Here is a 16,735-nt window from a genome sequence, read left to right as displayed (position 1 = left end):
CACGCGACTGCAACGCGTTAATACTCTGCACATGCTCAGGGGCGCCCTTTTTATCTACCTAAGGCTGGAGAAAAGAAACTCCGGGGAGGGGAGGAGCCCTATGAAGCCCCGGGAGAGGTTTATGAAGCTTTGCTGCGGGGGGGGGGGGAGGGAGGGAGGGAGGGAGAGAGAGAGAGAGAGAGAGAGAGAGAGAGAGAGAGAGAGAGAGAGAGAGAGAGAGAGAGAGAGAGAGAGAGAGAGAGAGAGAGAATAAACTACAATTCCCCGAATGCACCGCGGCGCGCAGCCTAATGTCTATCTCCCGGAGGAGGCGGTGATTGGCTGGAAGGGGAGATGGCGTCACCCCGCGCGCGACGCGCACAGGAACCCAGCGCAAGAAAGGAATCCCGAATACAGCGTCGCTGCTGACCAGGAAGGAAATTCCAGGTGGGAATTCCAGCCTGGGAGAGGAAATGGACAGTTGGTGGGGGAGATGGGCAATTGTTGCAGAAATCTGGGAGGATTGCATTGGAGAAATCATAGCATTTACCCCATTCCTTCTTTTAAATGCATAGGAAGCATGCTTGGGATTGCCAACTTTACTCTCTTGCGGGGCTCCTGTGCCTTTCCTACGAGAGTGGGGAGCCATTAGTGTTCCTCACTTCGTCTCTCCACTGTCCATTCAGCATGGACTAAGCCTGCCGCCAAATGGATGCCTTGTCTGTGGATTTGAGGCAGTGTGGTATAGTGGGTAGAGTGGGAGGGACCGGGGCTTCCCAGCCAAGCAAAGCGGGATTGGCAAGGGGTGTGGCTTGCAGAAGGTCCCGCAGGGCCAGGCAAAGAAGTCTGGAGGGCCGCACAGCCCAGAGGTCCCCTACTCTTGCTCCTGAGTGCTGACACATATCCTCTTCTCTAGGCCATGACGAAACTCCTGCAGTGGCTCTGGACTCTGTCTATCCTGGGCGCCGTCTGGGCAGCTCTCACTCTCAACCTTTTGGGGCTCGACCCCCTGCCTCCAGCCTGGCACCAAGTGCTGTGGCCCCTGCCCACCTACCTGCTGGTGGCCTTTGGCTGCTACTCCCTGGGCGTCGTCGGCTACCGCTTGGCCACCTTCAACGACTGCGAGGAGGCAGCGAGAGAGTTGCAGGAGCAGATCCGAGAGGCCCGGGAAGACCTCTCCCGCCGCGGACTGCGGTTCTGACCCTCCCTGCCGCAAGGACTTGAGCACAGCACCCCGGTGGAAAGAAGCACCCCGTCTGGAGCATAAAATAAAATTTCAGAGAACATGACTGAGCTCTTTGGTGGCCTGGTGGTGGATTTTTTAAAGAATCGAATCTGCTGGGAGCAGATTGCCTCGGTGCCGGTGCGAGGCAAGAGATTGTGAACTTCGTTGCTGCTCGGCCTAGCCTACCTTCCAGAGTTGTTTAAGGGATTTGAGGAGGGGGGAAACCATGTATGCCACCTTGAGCTTCTTGGAGGAAAAGGTGGGATATAATAAATGAAATCAATCAATCAATCAATCAAGATATCCCCAACCTGATCCCTGATAAGGATGCACACAGTGGCTCCCCTGTGCCTTTAGGGTAGGGTGGTCGTGGAAATTTTCCTTCTGCCTTATAACTGGATCCCAAAATGGCCTAGTTTCCATGCAAACTTAAGGCTTTGTTGTTAGCACCGTAACTTTGGAAGACTGTTCCTGTTGAAATCAGGAAGGTGCTTGAAATCCTGATATTTTGTCACCTGCTGAAAACATTTCTGTTCTGCCAGGTATTTTTAGATTATTAATTTGATTCAGTGTGGGACGTTTGGCCTGCATTTTATGATTTCATAATTCTATGGTCTTTTTAACGCTTTTTTCATACGCTGCCACGATACAGTTTTGCATGAGTCGTCAGTTCAGAAAGTTTCCTAAAAATGAGGCAGATAGAACCTCCTGGGTCAGGGGCAGTATACCCCGATGAATAGAAAATATCAAGGAGGGTGAATGGGGAGGCAGGGCTGTTGCTTCTGTGCCTGCTTGTGGGGTTCTTTAGAAGTTTCGGATTAGCTGCTGAAAAGGGATACTGGGCTTTGGAGTAACAGGGAGGGAGGGTCTTGACCAGGGGTCAGCAACCTTTTTCAGCAGGGGGCCGGTCCACCATCCCTCAGACCTTGTGGGGGGCCGGACTATATTTTTTGTGGGGGGGGAGAATGAATTCCTATGCCCCACAAATAACCCAGAGATGCATTTTAAATAAAAGGACACATCCTACCAATGTAAAAACACGCTCATTCCCGGACTGTCCCCGGGCTGGACTGAGAAGGCGATTGGGCCGCATCCGGGCCTTAGGTTGCCTACCCCTGGTCTTGACTTAAGACCAAACAGAGAGTTTCCTGGAAGGTTGCTGGTTTGATCTAGCAAGGCTTCTTCCTATGGCTTTACAACTATTTCTCAAGCATCAGGTTGACATTTCTCTGCCTTGAGAGACAATGGGAGTCAAACTGCTGCATTAGCAGCACCAAAGTGACCTCCTTGGGGTGCAAGCCTGGGCCAAGTGTCTGGAGCAGGGGTCAGCAAACTTTTTCAGCAGGGGGCCAGTCTACTGTCCCTCAGACCTTGCGGGGGGGCGGACTATAAGCCACCCCCCCAACTCTCCCCTCCCTTCTCCACAGCACCGGATGAGTCCCGGTGGCTGCTAACCTGTGTCTTGCAACCGGCAGGGGCTGGCAGTGCGGGACGATGAGCGGCGTGCAAAAGGGCTCCGGAGAGGGGCTGCTTAAAATGGCGGCTGCTCAAACGCTACTGCTGCTGGTAGTGGTGCTGGCACCAACAAAGCCCAGTCCCCTTCCTCCTCTAGGCAGGGCAAGGAGAATCCAGGAGGAGGGAGGGAGGCACCACTGCCGAGGGAGGGAGGGAGAGGGAAAGAACGTGTGCACTGGTGATCCACACGGCGATTCCTGGGCCGGATCCAGAAAGCAATTGGGCCTGATCCAGCCCGCAGACCTTAGTTTGCTGACCCATGGTCTGGACGCTCTGGGCTGCCCACACAAGAAGACACACACACCCCCGGCCTTGAAGATGTGGTCCAAAGGTAAGCAGAGCAAGATGTTTGGCACCAGTTTGGGTGCAGGAGATGCCGGAAGGAGGCATACAAGGTGCCACCCAACTGTCTTAGGGACTCCGCTCCAGATTTGTGCAGTTTTTACTCCTTAGCCTTTTCTTTACTGGAAGATACTCTGCAAGGCAGCAGAACAACTGTAATCAAGTTTTTAAAATATGGAATGCTTGGTCCCTGCTCCTACCCACCTAGCAGTTCGAAAGCACGTCAAAGTGCAAGTAGATAAATAGGTACCGCTCCGGCGGGAAGGTAAATGGCGTTTCCGTGCGCTGCTCTGGTTCGCCAGAAGTGGATTAGTCATGCTGGCCCCATGACCCAGAAACTGTACGCCGGCTCCCTCGGTCAGTAAAGCAAGATGAGCCCCACAACCCCAGAGTCGGCCACAACTGGACCTAATGGTCAGGGGTCCTTTATCCAATGTTCAATACAACCCACTATTTCTTTCCTGGACTCTATAGCCTGCGAAAGAATCCTGTGACTCAGAAGCTTGCAACCTCTGCCCAAAATGCTAGTTGACCCAATTTCTCTTTAAAGTTATCCTCTCTCCACAGTTGCATTTCTTGTTCCGCGGTGCCAAACACAGCCCCTGAGGCCGCTATCGTCCAGAACAGCCTGCCCTGTGCGTCAGGCGAGCTTCTGCCATAAACCGGGACCTCCCCGTCCTCCTGGCCCTGCCAAGTCTCTCTTTGTTCCAAAGCCAGGATTTTCTAGATTTTTAAAATTAGCACCTGCACAGCTGGCGTGGCAAAGTGAGTTGGATAATTAGCAGGAGCGAACTAATGACTGGCTTCCGGGGATATCGGTGGCTTCGAGGACTGGGAAGGTGTGGTGCGTTTTTCCCTAGAGTGCAGCACACTTGAAATATTCTGAGGAGGCTGGTCACGATGCGTGGCCTTAAAATCTTGGCTCCTAAATCACGAAAACCTGTTGGCGAGGGAGGCGCACTCTGCACGTGAACAGAGGCATGGCGCTGCTGTGAACCACAGGACAGCTCTGGGATTAGAAATGGGTTCAAGCTCCCAGAGAGAATTACGAACGCTTCTGCAATTAGCCCGTTTTGGGGCGGGAGACGGAGACGTTCAAAGGGGGGACACCCCACCTCCCCAAGTTCCCTAAGAAAGAAGATGTCCTTGCATAGCACATCAAGGCAGCTTGTGCAGGAGAACTTCCTGCTGGGTTGTGGACGCAAGAGTCCTCATAATGGAACTGTTCTTGAAGGAAGAACTGTGAGGGGAGAGACTCCATCAGGCAAGGCCGCCTTCCACCTGCCTTGCTCTACTCTCTAGTCTCTGCTTCTCAATGTGTATTGTATTGTTTTATGTACTGCGGCTTGTCGTTGCTTTATTGATTATAGTTTAGATATTATTTATTGTAACTGTTGAGTGGATTTCTGTTTAACTTTTATATGTTGATATTATTATTTTATACTATTCTAATAATTGAATGTTACTTTTTTGATGTAGGTTGCCTATTTTAAACTTATGTTTTATTGTCACATTTCTGTATTGCATTAGATTGTTATAAGATGTACATTTTTTGTTTCTTCAGCTTGTAAACCGCCTTGAGTATTGTAAGACAGAAAGACGGTATATAAATTAAAAATGATGATGATGATGATGAAGAGAGAAGCAGGGCCGTTCCACCAGCTTTGCCGAAAGGGCATCAACTACCCCTGGGCTCTTTCTGTTCCAGCCAGTCATTATGTAAGAACTGCTATCTGAGAGTTGGCGCCTAAGTTTGCTTTCTTTCCTCTTCCCTCCATGATGCTCTTTCCTCTTTTGCTGTTTTTCAGGTTGTAAGCCTGTGGGGAAGGACTGCCTTGTTTTAATTTATGTAAGCCACTCTGGAAGTCTTTTTGGCCGAGAAGCAGGGGACCAAATGCAATGAATTGTCAATAAACCAACCAACCGAAGAGCCCTGTTGGACCAGGCCAAAGGCTCGATTAGTCCAGCTTCCTGTTTCTTATAGTAGTCAATTAGATGCATCCAGAGAAGGCAACTGCCCTCTCCGGGATAAAAGAAAGGACTGAGATCTTTATTTCTAGGCAGAGCATCTGCTTTGCATGCAGGAGGCTCCAGGTTTGATCCCCGGCATCTCCAGGGAAAAGACCCCTTGCCTGAAACCCTGGAGAGCTGCTGCCGGTGAAGTAGAAAACACTGAGTTATGTGGACCAATGAGCTAGGCAGCTTCTCATGTTCCTATTTAAATCAACCCATGAGGACTGGAACCTCTCTCTAGGAAAGAGCCACAGTTGAGTGGCAGAGCACCCGGCTGGCAGAGAGAGACTGCCTTGCCTGAAACCCTGGAGAGAGCGGCTGCCAGTCAGTGTAGACAATACTGAGCTACACACACAGCTGAGCTACATAGACAGTACACTGGCAACTCCCTCAATTCCTACATAGAAAGAAGGAGGATGCAAGGCGCGTTCTCCTCCCAGAAAACCACCTGGTTTATTAAAAGGCACTTTGTGTGGAAAGTCACAGCTTCTTAGGAAAGTCCTCTTCTGGAGCTCAGAGCCGAACAATCGCTCCAGAGACTGGGGGAAGAAGACAGGGGCGGAGGGGGTGTTCGTGGGGCAGTGAGACGAAGGGGAAAGCAGGGGCAGAGAACTTGGTCCAAAGGCACTCCCAGAGGACGGAGGCAGAAACTGTAAAGTCCTCACTGCTCGGGCGGCAGAAACGGTTGTCCGCAGAACGGGGGGAGAAAGTCGCCTTCTGGAAGTAATGCATTAAAGCGAGGAGGCCCCCAACATTTTCTTTTTGGGGAGCGGGGAGCTCTCCACATTTACACCTCCCAGGCCTAGGGTGAAGAACGTGGGTGGCTGGTTAGGATGCTCCTGGACCCCAAATCCCATCAGCTCCAGCCAATGGTGAGGCATGATGGGAGTTGTAGTTCAACAATGTTCCAAGACTCCAGCTCCCATCAACCAGCACGGCCAATGGGCAGGGATGATGGGAGTTGTAGTTCAACAATGCTCCAGGACTCCAGCTCCCATCAGCCAGCATGGCCAATGGGCAGGGATTATGGGAGTTGTAGTTCAACAATGTTCCAGGACTCCAGCTCCCATCAGCCAGCATAGCCAATGGGCAGGGATGATGGGAGTTGCAGTTCAACAATGCTCCAGAACTCCAGCTCCCGTCAGCCAGCATAGCCAATGGGCAAGGGATGATGGGAGTTGTAGTTCAACAATGTTCACAGACTCCAGTTCCCATCAGCCCCTAACCAGCACAGTCAGTGGGCATGGATGATGGAAGTTGCAGTTCAACAATGCTCCAGGACTCCAGCTCCCATCAACTAGCACAGCCAATGGGCAGGGATGATGGGAGTTGTAGTCCAGCAGCACCTGGCGGGCCACTGTTGTACCCTGGAAAAGCAGCAGAGAGAGTAGGTTGGTTCCTTCATCATTTTCCTGCTCTGGCTCCCTGGTTTTCAGTCTGCACCATACAGCCCAAGATGGAGGAGGAATTGTTCCTGCCGCGGAGTCCACTTGCGCAGTCCGGATGGTCGGCGGGGGGGGGGGCTCCTGAGGGCGCAAGGAGAGCTGGGACACAGCAGCCACACCCAGCTGAGACTCAGCGCTTTCCCCCCTTCCTTGGCCAAGAGCGTTCATCAAACCCAGCCCCTGGGTCCTCAGGCCTGCAGCGACTTGTAGGTTTTGTTGAGGTCTGGTGGGAAGCGCCAAAAGAGCCAGAACCGGATGAGGCTGGTGGCTATGCCTGGCACATTGGGGACCTGGAAGAGGCAGAAAGGAGGTCAGTGGCAGACCATCTGCTTTCATAGCTGTCAAGCGTCCCTTATTTGGCGGGACAGTCCCTTATCCCAGCGCCATGTCCCGCTGCTGTCCCTTATTGATGATGTCCCTTAAATAAGCTATTGAAGGTAATAGGGGCCTTTCTATGTCCAGCTGTCCTTTGTCAACAACAAATTGTTGCTGTATTTTTGTGTTGAATGTATGCTATATGGTAATTTATGGACCTAATAGGTATTTAAAGCCATTTGCACGCAGCAAAATATGTATTTCATCAAAGTAATTGTTGCTCCCTTATTTTGGCCGCTGATCCCTTATTTTCGAGGCTGCTGGTCCCTTATTTTCAAATCTGTAAATTGACAGCTATGTCTGCTTTGCTTGCAGAAAGTCCCCAATGGCACTTCTCCAGGCGGGGGGCTGGGAGAGAGACCCCCGCCTGAAACCCTGGAGAGACACTGCCAGTCAGTGCAGACAACACTGCGCTCGATGGACTCAAAAATCCGACTTTGCATAAGGCAGCATCTTAAAATCTCTTAACCCGGGAGGGAGATATGGGGAGGAACGAGGTGAAGGGCAAACAGGAGAAGGGGGGGGGGGGAGAAAAACCGATTAAAAAAAATCCAATTGCATCACCACCACCCGCTCTCGTGTTCCTCTCTGCCGAGGGTGGTTTACTGGCCTCTCCGTTTAATTAATTAAAATCAATGCCGCATGATTTATCAGAGGGCAGAGACGGAGGCACAACCGTTCAACGGACACTGCCGTGGCCACCTCCACGTGCACAAAAATTGGGCGCACACAAACGTGCGCTGCTCACCGCAATGTAAACATCCTGAAGCAGAATCCCATACAAGGTCCAGGAGGCCGAAGCCAGGAAGGTCGTGACTGTTAGCGGGAAGGAGAGGCACTGCGTGGAGCGGCTCCTCACGATCTTGGCCTGCGAAGACGCAAAGAATTGTCCGGTTCAGAGGGGTCAGAACCAATAATAATAATAATAATAATAATAATAATAATTTATTATTTATACCCCGCCCATCTGGCTAGGTTTCCCAGCCACTTTGGGTGGCTTCCAACCGAATATTAATAACAATACAGCGTCAGACATTAAAAACTTCCCTAAACAGGGCCACCTTCAGTTGTCTTTTAAAAGTAAAATACAATGTACCTCGGGTTAAGTACTTAATTCATTCCGGAGGTCCGTACTTAACCTGAAACTGTTCTTAACCTGAAGCACCACTTTAGCTAATGGGGCCTCCTGCTGCCGCCGCGCCGCCAGACCACAATTTCTGTTCTCATCCTGAAGCAAAGTTCTTAACCTGAAGCACTATTTCTGAGTTAGCGGAGTCTGTAACCTGAAGCGTCTGTAACCCGAAGCGTCTGTAATCCGAGGTACCACTGTAGTTGTTTATTGCCTTGACATCTGGTGGAAGGGAGTTTCACAGGGCAGGTGCCACTACCAAGAAGGCCCTCCGCCTGGTTTCCTCTAACCTCACTTCTCGCAGCGAGGGAACCGCCAGAACGCCCTTGGTGCTGGACCTCAGTGTCCGGGCTGGATGTTGGCGGTGGAGTCGCTCCTTCGGGTATACAGGACCGAGGCCATTTAGGGCTTTAAAGGTCAGAACCAACACTTTGAATTGTGCTCAGACCATAATGACTGAAGCCGAGCCTGACTGCTGTACCTGACCCCCAAGCCCACCTGGGTCCACCACCCCAGTCTCACAGTGGCCATCCAGATGCCGTGATAGGAAACCTGCCAGCAGGACCTGAAAGTCCCAGGTTCAATCCCTAGGTAGGGCTGGTGCGGAACCTGAAACCCTGGAAAGCTGCTGCCAGTCAGAGTAGTAGTAGAAGTAGGGATGATAATAATAATAATAATAATAATAATAATAATAATAATAATAATAATAATGTGGTACCTCAGGTTACATACGCTTCAGGTTACATACTTTGCTTCAGGATGAGAACAGAAATCGTGCTCTGGCGGCGCAGCGGCAGTGGGAGGCCCCATTAGCTAAAGTGGTGCTTCAGGTTAAGAACAGTTTCAGGTTAAGAACAGACCTCCAGAACGAATTAAGTACTTAACCTGAGGTACTACTGTAATAATAATAATAATAATAATAATAATAATAATAATAATAATTTATTTATACCCTGCCCATCTGGCTGGGTTTCTCCAGCCACTCAGAGTAGACAATGCTGAGCTACATGGACCAATAGACTGTGTATAAGGCAGCTTCTTATATATCAGGTCTGACTCTTCTCTTTGTGCAGCAGGTGATTTTCTTGTCAGTCACACACACACACACACACACACACACACACCTGCATCCCCCATGCAGGCAGGCAATTGCTATTTAAGGACACATTTTCGCCAGGAAAAAGCTCTATAGGAGAGGGTACAGCAAGGATGAAGAGAAGGGGGAGGAGTTTGGATTTGATATCCCGCCTTTCACTCCCCTTCAGGAGTCTCAAAGCGGCTACCATTCTCCTTTCCCTTCCTGCCCCACAGCAAACACTCTGTGAGGTGAGTGGGGCTGAGAGACTTCAGAGAAGGGTGACTGGCCCAAGGTCACCCAGCAGCTGCATGTGGAGGAGCGGGGAATCGAACCCGGTTCCCCAGATTACGAGTCCACCGCTCTTAACCACTACACCCAGAGCCAGGTTTTCCCAAACTTGAGTCTCTGGCTTGTTTCTGTACTACAATTCCCATCATCCCTGACCACTAGCAAAGGGTGATGGGAGTTGTAGTCCAACAACAGCTGGAGCTCTAGTCTGGGAAAAGTCATGCAGGCCAGAAAAAGAAGACGAAAACCTCTTAAAGGCTGAATTTGGCCTGCAAATTCAGTTCCTCTCAGATCCCTGCACCAAACCACGCTTCCCAGTTCCAAGTGAACTGGGACCAGTGTGTTCATTCAACAACCTGAGTCCTGCAACTTATCTGGTTTCTCGGGATCACGAATGCTCACTCTCTCTTTCTCTCTCTCTGAACAAGGACATTTCCTTTTCACCTTAAGAAAACAATAATAATGAAGGACTTGCCACGCCGCCACTTGGCAGGCAGGCCTGGCTTCCGGAAGATTCCGGTCCTGCCGTTGTCTCATCACAGGAAATGGCACCGGCCTCTCTAGACACCTGAGCTGCGGTGCGCAAATGTTTTGGGTGGCTAAGCAGGGTGGGGATGGGATCGGGGCCAAAGCAGAGAGTTACGCAACACAGGGTGAAGCCACAGGAATGACTAGGCCTGATAGGGCTATGCCATCTGAGGGCAGGCACTTATTTAGTCGTAAATTCACCTGTCTTAATCATTTCTTTTTTAAAAAACCAACAACACCCTTAATCCGTTTATATCCTGGCCCTTCCAAATAACAGTTTCCAGGATGCTATATTTAATTGGTCAGCTGAATGACCAGAGGGCGGGCACACCTCAGACTTGGGGGTCAAATGCGGCCCTCTAAACCTTCCTATCTGGCCCTTGGAACTCTCACCAGGCCACACCTGCTTTGCAGCCTCCTGGGGTATTTTTTCCCCTGGCAAAAATGTGCCCTTGGAACTCTGTTCATGCCTCTTGGCTTGCCTGGGTAGAAAAACCCCAAACACTTGAAAATGTACGCTTGGGAAACATACAGCGTGCCAGCGGCAATCTTGAGTTTCCATTAGGAATTTCAAATCAGCCCTTTTTGTAAACTTGGGGATTTAAAAGGCCGGTTTTGAATTGCCTCGATTAAAACTGGTTCGCCCTGAAATGCGTAGAACAGGAGAATCGCAACACCCATTGAGGTGTATGGTCAGCCATCGCGTGAGAACGGGGCTATTATGGGCCTTGGGCCTGGCCCAGCAACCAATCTCTTTCTTATATGCTCTTAGGCTCACACAGTGCCTGTGGAACTCACTCCCACAAGACGGTCGCCCACTTGGATGGCTTGAGAAGGGGCCTGGAAGATTCCAGTAGGAAATGGGAATATCAGTAGCTACTGGCCACAATGGCTGCATCCTGTCTCCTTTGTTGAAAGGGCAATATTACTCCTATATGCTAGTTTATGAGGATGGAAATCTCTCTTTTTTGTAGCATACCAGGTCAGCCAGTGGTGAGAGGTACATGGTGATGGTGAAGAGGCTGCAGAAGAGACCCAGGCGTGTCAGGCGCACAGAAACATCCGGAACCAACAGGCTGAAGTAGCCATAACCGAGAAGGAGCACTGCCAATAAACCCATGGTCTTCAACAGCACAGACCGCTAGACGAGGGAAGAGAAAAGGAGGTGGTTGTTTGGAATCAACAACACTCACTATTTAAACTTCTACTCCATTTATTATTATTTAAATAATTCCTTATTTAAACTAAGGATGGGACACAGATAGCCCTTCAGACATTGCTAGCCTACAACTCCCATCATGCCAAACTACGGATCCTACAGGTTGGGGGTGATGAAAGCTGGAATCTAACCATTAGGCTGCCCATCCCAGACTTCTACATAAGATTGGGATCCTGTTTTCTCGCTCCCATCTGCACCATGTACTTAAAATATGGATACCAGACATCCCCATTTCCCGGGGACAGTCCCCAGATTTACAAATCTGTCCCCGGACAAAATCCATCCCCGGATTTCATTTAATGTCCCCGGATTTATATTTTAAGTGTTTTAGATTTATTAGTAGGGAATGAATGTTGCATGATTGGTTCAACAGCACAAGACATCATATGGGGACTTCTGGAGAGGCAAAATGGCGGGCGCCATGGCAGCGAGCAGCTCCTGAAGCCAGCCAGAGCCAACTGCGCTACCAAGCTGGCTCCGGGCTGCTGCCGCCGCTGGGGAACCAGGGACACCCAGTGTGTCAACAGGGGGGACCACTGACACACACACCCCTGCGATCCAAATTGAGCCAGGAGCGAGAGCGCCCGGCCATCCGTCCGACTGCCCAGCGGCACTTTGGGGTCAGGAAAACCCTGGAGTCAATGCAGGGAGAAGGAGGAGAAGAGAAAGAGAAGGAAGAGAGAGAAAGAGGAAGGAGAAAAAAGAGGGGAGCCCTGCCGCTGCTGAGGAGGAGAGGTAGGAGAGCACCGGGAGGGCAAGGGCACGTGGCCGAGCCCAGGCCCAACCCAAGCCCACTCCACGGTGGCTAACGCTCCAAGAGAGCAGGCTGGGACACAGAGGAAGGCCACACGACAGAGGAGACCACAGAAGAGAAGATATTACTTCTTTGTTGAAAAAATAACTAATTTTTAAAATAATTTTTTCCCTCTTTTTTCAAAAAAGTGTCCCCGGATTCTTTGAAAAAAATCTGGTAACCTTAACTTAAAAGCAGTAGCATAACCACCTTAAGCAGTCATGGCTCTCCCCAGAGAAGTTATGCTTGGAACCATCACCAGTTATTTTTAAGGATCGGGTCAAAATGTTTCTTTTCAGCCAGGCTTTAAATTAGCACATTTTATACAGCATATCGTGGCATATTTTAGTATTGTATTAGACCACCTTTGACGTCTATGCATGTTGTTAGCTTTTATTATCTTTTCATAGAATCATAGAATTGTAAAGTTGGAAGGGACCATTTAGTCCAACACGGCGAAATGCAAGAATATTTTTGCCCAGCTCAAGGCTCAAACCCATGACCTTGAGTCTTCATGCACTACCAGCCAAGCTATATTTTAGCTTGGTTTCAATTTTTCGTATTCTACTGGAAGCTGCTATGAGTTTATTGTTTCACCAGAAAAGTGATTTAAGAAGTGCAATGAATAATAATTATATACATTATGCACATTAAATATATACATTAAAAAAATCATGCAAGGCACTTGGTTGTTAAAACGCTGATTTTGTGTGTGTAATACAGAAGTCTCCCTCCATCCTTCCGCCGTGCCCTGCAAATGACCCAGGGAGTGTAAGTCAGGCGTGGCTGGAGCACTATGGAAAATTTATGGCCCATCAAAACGTGGCCTGTTGTTGATTCAAGATACCAGCCCTCTTGAGTCAACAGCCTCTGAATGTAGGCTTGAGGGTGCCAGGAAAGAGCCAATTGGAGCGCTCGTTACAAAACGGCACATGGTACAGGCTTCCTGGGACTGTACCACTTGAGCAGGTGCAGGGCTCACGAGCCGGGAAAGTCCTCCCCGTATGTAAAAAGCTAGCATCTCAGGGAGAAAGGGTTCAGGCCTTCCAGAAAGCAGGATGCTGGACCAGATGGGCCTTTGGCCTGATCCTGCAGGGCTCCTCCAATGTGGTTAACATGTCTGATTTTGGCCACAATCCCCACCCACCTTCTCGGAGCTGAAGTAGAAGTAGACCAGGATGTAGAGAGTCTGCAACGTCACACCCACAGCGTTGACGAGGATGAGAGTCCAGTCTCCCTTCAGGAAGCCGTAACTCAGCCAGCTCAAATTACTGATGGGGAAAGAGAAGGTAAAAGTTGTTGCTTTTAACGAGGACAGCCATTCTGGTAACTCCAGATCACACAGTGTAGCACAGGACGTACCTCAGAAGGGGTCTGGGTGCCAAAAGAACTGCATCTCTGCTAATATCCATAACACAATTATGTACACCCAGAGCTCAAGTTAGACTGCAACAGAATCATGGCCTAAGCTACCAGGTGCAAGATCTCTGCGTCCCAAGAACCTCAGGCTACATTTGTAAGATGTCAAGTCTCTAGTCCTTATAGGCAAAGCCGCCCAAACAATCATTCGTACTTGGTAAGAGGGAGGTGGAGTTTCTGTCTGCTGCTCTTTGAATTACAGCACAACCCTAACCATGTCTACTCAAGATGCAAGACCCATTGAATTCATTATTATTCCCAATAGTTGGGGTTAACAATACAGCCGGTGATCATTTTGAGGGCTTGTTGTTTTTAGATGCCCTAAAATATAATGCATTTTTCAGTATTGTTACGTTGCCTCAAGTCATTTTTGTAGTAGATGTGCAACAAATGAAGTTAATAATGATGATGATAATAAAGATAATGTAAGAGGGGAAGAAAAATGTTCATTTCCTATCTTCTGGCAGATTGCTATTATTATTATTATTATTATTATTATTATTATTATTATTATCACCATCATCATCATTCAGTGTCTTGCATGAGTAGCAAATCAGAATAAAGTATTTAAGAAAAAAAATTAATGTTACATGGGGGAAAAATAAGAGAGACATTGCACATACTTTTGTAAATCAAGAAAATCTTTAATAAAAAAAAGAATAAAGTATGAATCAATCAAAATAAGAAATCATGCAGCCATAGAAAAATATGCTTTATTCAGGCTGTGGAATCTGGTGCAGAACAATTGCTGGTTTTAGCAGAGCTGACACTACAACCTTGTTTACATCGCCCAGGTTGCAGCTCCAACCCCAAAGGGTAAACCTCTGCACTTGTGCAGACTTGCCCAACGACCACCCAAAGACACGCAGCAGCAGGAGCCCGCTCTGCGCAATCCCAACCAATCAGGGATCACCTATTAAATGCACCTACAGAGGTGTAAAGCAGGGATGGGGGACCTGCAGCCCTCTAGATCATGGGTAGGCAAATTAAGGCCCAGGGGCCGGATCCGGCCCAATCGCCTTCTAAATCCAGCCTGCGGACGGTCCGGAAATCAGCATGTTTTTACATGAGTAGAATATGTCCTTTTATTTAAAATGCACCTCTGGGTTCTGTGTGGGGCCTGCCTGGTGTTTTTACATGTGTAGAATGTGTGCTTTTATTTAAAATGCATCTCTGGGTTATTTGTGGGGCATAGGATTTTTTATTTTATTTTTCAAAAACTAATCCGGCCCCCCACAAGGTCTGAGGGATCGTGGACTGGCCCCCTGCTGAAAAAGCTTGCTGACCCCTGCTTTAGATCATGTTGGACTCCAATTCCCATCAGCCCCTGCAGCCAGCATGGCCAAAGGTCAGGGGTGATGGGAGTCCAGCAGCATTTGGAGGACCACCACACTCCCCACCCTTGGCCTAGACACAGGTGGTCGCAACCAATCAGGGATCACCTATTAAATGCACCTACGGATGTGGGTGGCACTGTGGGTTAAACCACAGAGCCTAGGATTCGCCGATCAGAAGGTCGGCAGTTCGAATCCCCACGATGGGGTGAGCTCCCATTGCTCTGTCCCTGCTCCTGCCAACCTAGCAGTTCGAAAGCATGTCAAAGTGAAAGTAGATAAATAGGTACCACCCTGGCGGGAAGGTAAATTGTGTTTCCGTGCGCTGCTCTGGTTCGCCAGAAGCAGCTTAGTCATGCTGGCCACATGACCCAGAAGCTGTACGCCGGCTCCCTCGGCCAATAAAGCAAGATGAGCGCCGCAACCCCAGAGTCTGTCACGACTGGACCTAATGGTCAGGGGTCCCTTTACAGTGGTATAAAGCAGGCATGGGGAACCTGCGGTCCTCTAGATCGTGTTGGACTCCAATTCCCATCAGCCCCTGCAGCCAGCAGGGATGGTTAGAGGTGGAATCCATCAACGGTTGGAGGGCCACAGTTTCCACAACCACGTTAAGCAGAGCTCCCCCAAAGAGTCCCAGGCCATACTTGACATCGGTGGTGAGGAACGGCAGGAACTGGATGTTCTCCACACTCTGGCTTGCAAACATCTGCTTCAGGTCAGACCTGGAGAAGAGGCGAGAGAGGATACCTTGTCATCATGCAGGCTGACGTAGTTCCCCATTTGATTACAACCAGGCGCCTGTGTGCCTACAGCTCCATCACCCGTCCCACCGCTCTGCCCCACATCTCTTCACCCCTATGTTGGATCCATCCATGCTCGTTTCCCCCACTCACATACCCAGCTCTGCGCCAGCTGACCCCGTTTTTGTATTCATATTTAAAGCACCCACGCCTGCACCAAAGGATCCTGGAAAATGTCCTTTCCTCTCACGGCGCTACAATTCCCAGCACCCTGAGCAAACTACAGTTCCCAGGATTATTGGGGTGTGTATGTGTGCTCTAACTGTGTATGTAGTCTGTGTTGCCCACACCATCCTTGGTTCTGCCTGCCCCACATCAAAACACACCCCATGCCTTAACCCACATAAATTATAAGTGTGGCACTGAACCAAAAAGTCGTTGGGAGCGAGAGAAAACACCTAGAATAATAAAGATCTGAACCTGAGCCTCTTGCCCATATATCCTGCTCCATAGCAACCCACTTCCTGGTAGGTCCGCCCCATAAAACTGTTACTGTCAACACCTCTCACCCACAGACACGTCGCTGGAGCTCTGCCCCACCGCGATACGTGTTACACTCCAAGCCACGTCGCATTCACACGTGCACAGGGCGGTATTTCGCTGGGGGAGCCCCACGTGTCTATCTCGGGGGCTGAGCCTGGCACCTGCTGGGGAAGAAGGGCAGGAGATCCACCTCCCCACCTGCTACAGCCCCACATCCCTGACCCAACCAGAACCCCCACCCACCCACCCCAGGCCTTCACGTGTTTTGCCCCCTCCCCACAACCAATGCCCCCCGTCACAAAATGCGCTCACAGGCCAGTCCCGAACATGCCCAGGGAGAAGAGCAGGCAGGCCCCCGAGAGCAGCTGCAGCCCCACCGGACCCATCGCCGAGGCTCCGTGCAAGATCGATCCCCGGGGAAAGCCCTGCGGGGAAGCGCTGGCTGCCTGCCTGCCTGCCTCCCGGGCAAACCCCCCGCGATGGGGCGCCCGGCCGCCCTCCTTCCCGCCTCGGCCGGATCCTCCTCGCCCGGACCCGCCTCCCGCTCCGCCCCGCCGCCAAAGCGGCCCCGGCAGCCGCGCTGCTGCAGCTCCGCCTCGGACGGGGCGGACCCGGCGAAAGGGCGCGGCGTTCAAGCAAGGAAGGATAGGTGCCGGGGCTCAAGCAAAGGGGCTCCGTGAATGGTTTGGGAAGGGATCTCAGCCCCTGCACCTTTTTTCTTTATTTCTCCCCCCCCTCGATTGGGTTTTGAAAGGGAGGGAGAGGTT

The 16,735-nt window shown here is 50.4% G+C and overlaps 2 protein-coding genes across 3 annotated transcripts; one reads left to right on the top strand and one right to left on the bottom strand.

The window, feature by feature from the left end:
* Positions 1 to 872: 872 nt before the first annotated feature.
* Positions 873 to 1,268, top strand: DPM3 (dolichyl-phosphate mannosyltransferase subunit 3, regulatory). Its single transcript, XM_081892707.1, has one exon. The coding sequence runs from the start codon at positions 899 to 901 to the stop codon at positions 1,178 to 1,180; it is 282 nt and encodes a 93-aa protein (XP_081748833.1). The 5' UTR covers positions 873 to 898; the 3' UTR covers positions 1,181 to 1,268.
* Positions 1,269 to 5,502: 4,234 nt separating this feature from the next.
* On the bottom strand, positions 5,503 to 16,507 carry SLC50A1 (solute carrier family 50 member 1). Of its 2 annotated transcripts, none has more exons than XM_081891999.1 (6): positions 16,281 to 16,507; positions 15,330 to 15,407; positions 13,077 to 13,200; positions 10,897 to 11,058; positions 7,643 to 7,762; positions 5,503 to 6,809 (listed from the first exon to the last, which is right to left on the bottom strand). In XM_081891999.1, the coding sequence occupies exons 1-6, from the start codon at positions 16,352 to 16,354 to the stop codon at positions 6,708 to 6,710; spliced, it is 660 nt and encodes a 219-aa protein (XP_081748125.1). In that variant the 5' UTR covers positions 16,355 to 16,507; the 3' UTR covers positions 5,503 to 6,707. The 2 variants fall into 2 exon arrangements, with proteins under 2 accessions (XP_081748125.1, XP_081748126.1); XM_081892000.1 differs by lacking the exon at positions 16,281 to 16,507 and adding an exon at positions 15,995 to 16,143.
* Positions 16,508 to 16,735: the final 228 nt, after the last annotated feature.

The sequence above is a fragment of the Podarcis melisellensis genome (assembly GCF_964234715.1).
Source record: "Podarcis melisellensis genome assembly, chromosome: 16".
Lineage (NCBI taxonomy): Eukaryota > Metazoa > Chordata > Lepidosauria > Squamata > Lacertidae > Podarcis > Podarcis melisellensis.
This window is presented reverse-complemented; position numbering and strand designations above follow the sequence as displayed.

Excerpts from the sequence above, each read along its gene's own strand:
- DPM3 (XM_081892707.1), top strand. The coding sequence starts at position 899 with ATGACGAAACTCCTGCAGTGGCTCTGGACTCTGTCTATCCTGGGCGCC.
- SLC50A1 (XM_081891999.1), bottom strand. The coding sequence starts at position 16,354 with ATGGGTCCGGTGGGGCTGCAGCTGCTCTCGGGGGCCTGCCTGCTCTTC. Across the intron at positions 13,201-15,329 it reads TTCCTCACCACCGATGTCAA|TAATTTGAGCTGGCTGAGTT; the intron begins GTATGGCCTGGG and ends TTTCCCCATCAG. Across the intron at positions 7,763-10,896 it reads TCTCACCACTGGCTGACCTG|GCCAAGATCGTGAGGAGCCG; the intron begins GTATGCTACAAA and ends GCGTCTTCGCAG.